Source organism: Sapajus apella, unplaced genomic scaffold, assembly GCF_009761245.1.
Source record: "Sapajus apella isolate SASKATOON/1434 unplaced genomic scaffold, GSC_monkey_1.0 scaffold25, whole genome shotgun sequence".
Classification (NCBI taxonomy): domain Eukaryota; kingdom Metazoa; phylum Chordata; class Mammalia; order Primates; family Cebidae; genus Sapajus; species Sapajus apella.
This window is the reverse complement of record NW_022436965.1, coordinates 18,139,960-18,147,495: the sequence shown is the minus strand read 5'-3', so window position 1 is coordinate 18,147,495 and position 7,536 is coordinate 18,139,960. Positions and strand designations below refer to the sequence as shown.

Below are 7,536 nucleotides of genomic sequence, written 5' to 3'. Positions count from 1 at the left end.
GGGGGAGGGGGAGGGAGAGGGGGAGCTCTCAGGAGAGAGCTCTGATGTCTCCTCTTAAAAGGCCACTAATCCTATTGAATCAGGGTTTCATCCTATGGTTTCAGTCAACCTTAATTGCTGATATCGTTTGGCTGTGTCCCGACCAAACTCTCATCTTGAATTGTAATCACCATAATCCCCATGTGTCAATAGTTGGACCAGGTGGAGGTGATTCAATCATGGGGGTGGTTTCCCCAATGCTGTTCTCGTGATAGTGAGTTCTCATGAGATCTGATGGTTTTATAAGTATCTGGCATTTCCCCTGGTTGCACTCACTCAGTCCTGCTGCTGTGTGGAAAGGTGTCTTTCACCAGGATTCTAAATTCCCTGAGGAATGTGGAACTGTGAGTCAATTAAACTTCTTTCTTTTATAAATTACCCAGTCTCAGATATTTCTTCATAGCAGTGTGAGAATGGACTAATACAATTAGTTTCTAACTCCAAATATAGCCACACTGGGGTTTAGGGTATCAACATATGAATTTGGGGGAGGCGCAGTTCCGTCTGTTGTACCCTGGAACATATTATGTGTGTTATAACAATTTGTTTATGTGTGCTGCTAGTGGATTGTGGTCTTCTCAGGTGCTATGCATTGTGCTGGACACCGAGGATCACAAAGATGGATTCTGCCCTCAAGGAGCTGAATTAATTTTCTATTGCTGCTATAACAAGTTACCACAAACAGTGTTTTAAAACAACACAGATTTATTATCTTACGGTACCGTGAATTAGAAATCTGATGCAGGGCTGGGCGCGGTTGCTCATGCCTGTAATTCCAGCACTTTGGGAGGCTGAGGTGGGTGGATCACTTGAGGTCAGTACCAGTCTGGCCAAATTGGTGAAACCCCGTCTCTACTTAAAAAAAAAAAAAAAAAATTAGCTAGATGTGGTGGTGTGCACCTGCAGCCTGGGTGACACAGCGACTGAGTCTTAAAAAAAAGAAGTCTGATGCATGTTTCTCAGGACTAAAATCAACATGTCATCAGGACTATGTTCTTTTTGGAGGCTCTGAGTGAGAATGTGTTTCCTGCCTTTCCCACTTTCTAGAGTCCCCTTTCTCCATGTGTCTCTGGGACTCTTCCCCAGTTCTGTCTCCCTCTGACGCAGATTGGAAAGGGTATCTGCTTTTAAAAAGTCATGTGAGTAGACTGCATCCACTTGGATAACCTAGAATAATCTTCTCATCCCAAGTTCCTTAATTAATCTACAAAATCCCATTCTCCAGTTCAGGTAACATTCACAGGTTCCAGGGATTAAAATGTGGGCATCTCTGGGGACGGCATTATAGTGAAAGAGAGGGACATGTAAATTAGTGACTTAATGCAATGTGCCAAGTACAATAATGAAAATCTATTCAGGGTACATATGTACGAAAAGCATAGAGGAAGATGGTTGTTTGAGAAATGACAATTATGACTGAGGCACTGGCAGCAAAGATGGAGAAAAAAATAGGTTATAGGAAGGTAGAATGGGTATTATTTGGATGCCAATTTGGTGTCGGGGATGAAGGAGGGAGAAGGAGGAATGAAGTGAGAATGACTTCCAGATTCTGGATTGGGATTGGGCAGGCTTCTCCCTGACATAGGGAGTACACTATCTCTAGTGTGAGAACGTATTTATAGAATTCCTTGATTGTGAATAAGAAAGAAATCTGAGTTGAATTAGGTTAGGCAAAGAGGAGAATTTATTATAAGTTTATGGAGGACAGGGAGGTTGTGCAAGGAACTCAGATCAGGATTATAGCTGGATACCAGACATGAACAAGAATGAAGATACGAATACCATCTGGATCTTCTGTCTTTTTTCCCTCTGCTCCTCTCCTTGTGTCTTTTACTTTTCTCTTTTTCTGAAGATGAGCACTTTCCTTCTATTGGTGAAATCTTACTAACCATAGTTGCCAGTGTTATTCCTCATTTATGGTCTAGTCACTCAGACAAAGGCTAGTCTCTCTCTCTCTCTCAATTCCATATTCCTGGGAAAGGGCTTTGATTGGTACAGCTCGAGTCAGGTGCCCAATTTGGTGCACACAGCTATGGCCAGGGCTCAGTTTTTCTTCATTCCTTTCTATCTTCATGACTGCTCTGGCTACAACCATGCACTGGGTGGAGTGTTTCTTAGAAAAGGTGTCCTGGGCAGACATTCTAATAGAGATCCACTGCAGGGGAGATGCATTCAGGTTTATTTGTCTTTTTCTGCTGCTTAAAAAAAAAGTTGATATGTAATTTACAGTGAAATGCACATCACTTAAAAGTTTAGTTTGAGGAGTTTTGACAAATGTATACTCACATCCCAGTCAAGACATGGGACATTTTGACCACTCCAGAAAGTTTCCTCATGCCTCCTACAGTAAGTCTCCACTCCTTAAAGACAACCACAGTTCTGATTTCTATTACCATAGAATAGCTTTGTTGGTTGTAGAACTTCACATACATGAAATCAAACAATATGTGCTCTTTGGCCTTTTTCATTCTACATAATGTATCTGAGATTGAACCACGTTGCTATATCAGAAATGTGGAGAATAGTTCACTGTATACACATACCACATTTGTTTATTCATTCACCTGTTGATAGACATTTGGGTTGTTTTCAGGGTTTTTTGTTATTATGACTATTTTAATACAAGTCTTTTTAGAATTAGAAGGAACTGTTCATTAAATGTTGAGATGACAAAAGATGACTTCAGTTTTGAATACATTCAGTCTGTGGTACTTGTAGGACACTCAGGTCGTGGTATGGACCCCTCTTGGAGTGTAGTCTAAGTTGCAGAAGAGAGACAGGGCCTAGCAATGTAAATTTCTGTAGTCGCCAGCCTTTACGCAGAGTTAAAGCTCAGGCAGAGCATAAACATGAGACAAGAAAATGCCCAGATATTAAACCCTGAGAAGCATCAGTATTTGAGGAGCAGACTAAAAAGGAACGCTCTGTGGAGGCTAACGGAAGCATGGTCATTTAACTTTGTCCCCATCATCAGGCACAGGACCTCACACACAGTCACTCCTCAATGTGCTAAATTTCATAGAATGCGTCCAGAGTATCTGGTTCTGGATAGACCCTGTAGAAGGAGATAGACCAGGAGGGCAAATGGCATGAAGAGTCTCACAGGCCAGAGTGATTGAAGGGGTGTCTGGGGGCAGGTAGACCTTACAGGCACTACCTGTGCTTATGTGGGGCTCGGGAGGATGAGTCATTACAGGTGAAGAATTAGGTCAGACCACTCAGGGTCTTAGATGTCAGATTGAAGAATTTAGACTCCAACAGGCCTGTCACCCTGGGAGGAGTCCTCGCGGGTTCTGGAGAAGGGCGTGGCCGAGGAGATTTCCTTTTGGGAAGTGTACCCTGGCAGCGGTGCCCCGGTGGTGGTGGTGGCGGTGCTGCTCTTGCTGGTGACCGTGTTGTGGTGTTAGCCGCGATAGTGCTTTGGCTTGGTAGTCGCTGAAAGAGAACAACGCTGCCGGCTGCTGCTAATTTCACGCCATTCCTTGACCCGGCGCTGTAACTTGGCCTCTGAGCCTTGGCCACAGAAGGCAGAGGCGGTGTCTTCTGGCGGCAGCTGGGAGGCCGGGGGCGCCGGGCTGGGTGGTGGGCTGGGAAGCCCGGGGCGGGGCAGCCACGGGGCGGGGCGTCGTGGAGCCAGGCCACGCCCCTGAACGCCCGCGCAGGCGCGCTGCGGGCCGTTAGCTGTCAGCCGAGCGGCGGGCTGGCGGCTGGCTCCGACGTCTGCGCCAGGACCCGGCGGGCTGAGCTCGGCGCACCAGCAGCAGCCAGGGCAGCGCGGCCCCAACTCCCGGCCGGGCCGTAGAGGCAAGCAGGGACCAGCTGGCCGCCGGCCGCTCAGGCAAGATGGGGAACCGGGAGATGGAGGAGCTGATCCCGCTGGTGAACCGTCTGCAGGACGCCTTTTCGGCGCTGGGACAGAGCTGCCTGCTGGAGCTGCCGCAGATCGCTGTGGTGGGCGGCCAGAGCGCCGGGAAGAGCTCCGTGCTCGAGAACTTCGTGGGCAGGTGAGCGCGCAGGGCGCGGAGTAGGGATGCGGCGGGGGGCGACCCCGCTCCGGGCAGTTGGAACGTGGACTGGCAGTGGGAGCCAGAGGATGGACTAGGCGCTGCGGTGGAATGAGGGGCAGAGTGACGGTGTCCGTGGGGCGGGCGGGGTCCTCCAGCTCTGGGCATTCTCCGTCCCCTGCCACCCCCCCTTCCCCCGGCTGGTGGCCCTCCTGCCTGTCTTTCATCCTGCTATACAAAGCCATTTCCTCCAGGTCCTCCAGTCTGGGAGTCGGGGGAGGGGTCCGCCCTGGGATGGACCCCCACCCCCTGGGTGCGCGCCAGCCCCGGGCGTAGCGTGCCAACGCTTCCCAGTCCCCTCTCCTGTTTTCCCGGCTAAACACTCCCCTCCTTTTCATGTCGCCCTCCGCGAGGCTTGCTGTGAGGCTGTGGGGCTTTATCCCCGGAGCCCCCTCCCCTAGGTGGACATGCTTTCCTTCTCGCCTGGGCTCTTGTTCCTCTCAGCTGTCTACTGTTCTAGACAGTCGTCGCCTGCCCCTAGCTGGGGAGGCGGGGTGCGAGGAGAAAGACGTCGTTTGTTGTGGTGAAGCTTTTTCCACAGACGCTTCCCCACCATTCTCCTCCCGGAGAGTCGAAGAATAAAAGGTGGTGTGTTTGCGTGTGCACCTATTCACAGCTCCAGGCAACTGTGAGAGAGCCCGAGGCACAGACTTGGCAGGGGGTGGACGTGGACTTGTGGTGTCCAGGTGCCATGTCATTCCTGCATCATCTCGGAACTGACCAGCATCTTTCTCGCACTCTCTCCGCGCCCCCTCCCCCAGCATAATTTTCCGTTCTCTAAGCTCTTATTTGTCTTGCTAGCCTTCGAGATAACATTCTGAATCTAAATTGTAGCTGTGGTTTTCCTCCTGACTCTTAATACAGAAACAGCTAAGGAATTAAATTTTGAATTGGGAATCAGCATTTCTTCCACTGAGCAATTCATGAGGGATTAAGTTACCTTAATGGCCTTGCCTGAGGAGTGCAGACGTTTGCTCAGAAAAGCCCATTTGAAAGCGTTATGAAAGGTGAAATCTGTTTCCTAGTAGAAAATCAGGTAGAAATGTACAGTAGCCAAGAAAAATTGCTGGCGAGATTGTACTTTATTCTTTTTCTTTGGCTCATTTGTGACTTGGAATGCAGAAGGTTCCTGTTCCTGTTCCTTTTTTCTTTTTTTTGTTAGTGCTTGGTGATGTGTAAAATTTAGAGCTGGATATTCCCACATTTCCTTTGGAAATGTTAGTGTTTATAAAGTACATATTCTTTTCTCTCAAATGGTGTTCCATCTCTCAGATGATACTCTCTATTTTTCCTGTATGAACTAGAAAGATAAGCAACCTAATAAGGTAAAATTGCTGACAATTGGCTTGTATCCTTGAGTAATTCACTTAATCACTAAACCTTATTTTAATCATTTTTTTGATTAATGAGCAAAGTGAAGATAAAGCATTTTGCCTACGTCATCTTAGACTTGTGGTGAAGTGATGGATAAATGTATTATTTCAAACATACAACAGTTACTTTCTTTGTTGCCAATGAAATTTACTAGATTTAAAGGGGCATCCAAAGAGTGAGTTTTGATAATATATTTTTGGTTTTCCAAATGCCAGGGCATTTTGTCATGACACCTTAAAAGTTATTGAACTCTTTTTGTTTTTTTAAACAAAATACTTAAAGATTAAAATTGTAGGTATTTCAAATGAAATTACCATATTTTTATAGATCTTCCATATATTTACTTGGATGAGCCTATGTTATATGTAAATGCATTGTTTGTGGTCAGAGCTTTTAATGCCAACTGTATGCACATATCATCATTCTATTTTCTGGGTTTTGAAATTCTAACATTTTTTCTAATGTTATAATAAAATTGTACACATTTCCCCTTACTAGCTATGTTCTTTTGAAATGATAATTTGAAAAAAGAAATATAGCAGAGTAAAATATTTAAGCTTGGATATTTTTCAAGATGGAATAACAAATAGGGATATTACAAGCATAAAAATCAGACACGAGAGTACATCAGTAATTTGTTGTCCCTTAAAAAGTTTTACCACTAGTTAACTACTAGAATGTCAAATCAAAGGATGAACATAGAGGAAAAAGGTCATTTAAGCCATATGTAAAGTCTGTATTATAAGTAGAGATGACACCTGCCTAGCAGAGCGTATATATTAAGGAGAAAATTTAATTAGAAAGGTCATTTAACTTTAATAAAAAATTCGGTCATTGAATTATTGAGGAATCTAATTTCTAATTATAAACCAACCTTAGGGAAAATGGAGTTTTCTATTTTGATAAGATATTCAGCCAAAGTGGAAAAAATTGTATCCATTTTCCACTATAACATCTTAGTGTTTTCTTGTTATTATCTAGGAATTATGCAAAAAAGATAAGATTCTTTCCTAAGGATGCACTTTCCTCTTTTACATGGAACTGTTTTCATTTTAAGATTCTGATCTAATGTGCAGTTATTGAATGCAGCCATAAAAACCAAGGGTCATCACTTGTGTAAATTCATTGTGTTTGCTCTTGACTTAAGCGTCTTCTCTTCAAAATAATGATGCATTTTCTCAGCAATCCTCATTTGGTGGGCTAACCATATTTTCTCTCAGACAGTTTGTTTATATTGAGGTCTTTTTTTGATACCAATGAATGAATTTGGATGTGAATATGTTTACTTCATTTAACGGTAGTTATAAAAACTGATTTTTGGGTGACAGGTTTGAGATTGTTATGAATAAAATGAGTCATGAATGAACCACTTGTTTGTGATTTTCCTGCTGAAGTGATGAACTTGCATATTAATGTGATATAGCATGAGTAACCAGATTGTTCTTTTGGTTGTGCAGGATGAGATATATGCTGGCAATGAGAGGCAGCTTAAGATCTAATGAGTAGATGCTGAGACCTATAATCTGAACATAGGGGTTTACTAGCTGGCTTGGGTCTGCCTATTGGTCTGGTTTGTACACAGAAGAATTGAATTTAAGTATTTTCATTATACACATACATATATTTATAGTGCAGTGGTGATGATAATAATGGTTAACATTTGTGTTAGGTACTATTCTGGGTGCTTTTATATGGATAATCTCATTTAATCCTCATAAAACCTCAAAGAGGTAGGTACTCTTATGATTTCCATTTTATAGAAGAGAAAATTAAGTTTTAGAGAGTTTGAGTAACTCACTCAAGGAAAATGCAATTTAATATAAAAACAGTGGAGCTGAGATTCAACTAGAGGTGTTGATCACCATAACCCATGCTCTAGAACCTCTCTGCCATATTGCATCCTCCATATTGAGGTTTATGATTTCCTCTGATAAATATTTTTAACTTCTTTCTTGCTCTTTATATAAATGCTACCTATATTAATAAGAAGCTGGGTAGGCACAGTGCTCATGTCTGTAACCCCAGTATTTTGGGAGGCCAAGGCAGGAGGATTACTTGA

The 7,536-nt window shown here is 43.8% G+C and overlaps 1 protein-coding gene across 8 annotated transcripts in view; it reads left to right on the top strand.

The window, feature by feature from the left end:
- Window positions 1-3,710: 3,710 nt before the first annotated feature.
- The window catches only part of DNM3 (dynamin 3), a 549,446-nt gene continuing 545,620 nt past the window's right edge, over window positions 3,711-7,536 (top strand). For all 8 annotated transcript variants that reach the window (XM_032291679.1, XM_032291682.1, XM_032291676.1 and 5 more), the window contains exon 1: window positions 3,711-4,043. In XM_032291679.1, the coding sequence (XP_032147570.1) occupies window positions 3,883-4,043 (161 nt within the window). In that variant the 5' untranslated portion in view covers window positions 3,711-3,882. The remainder of the gene's footprint in view (window positions 4,044-7,536) is intronic.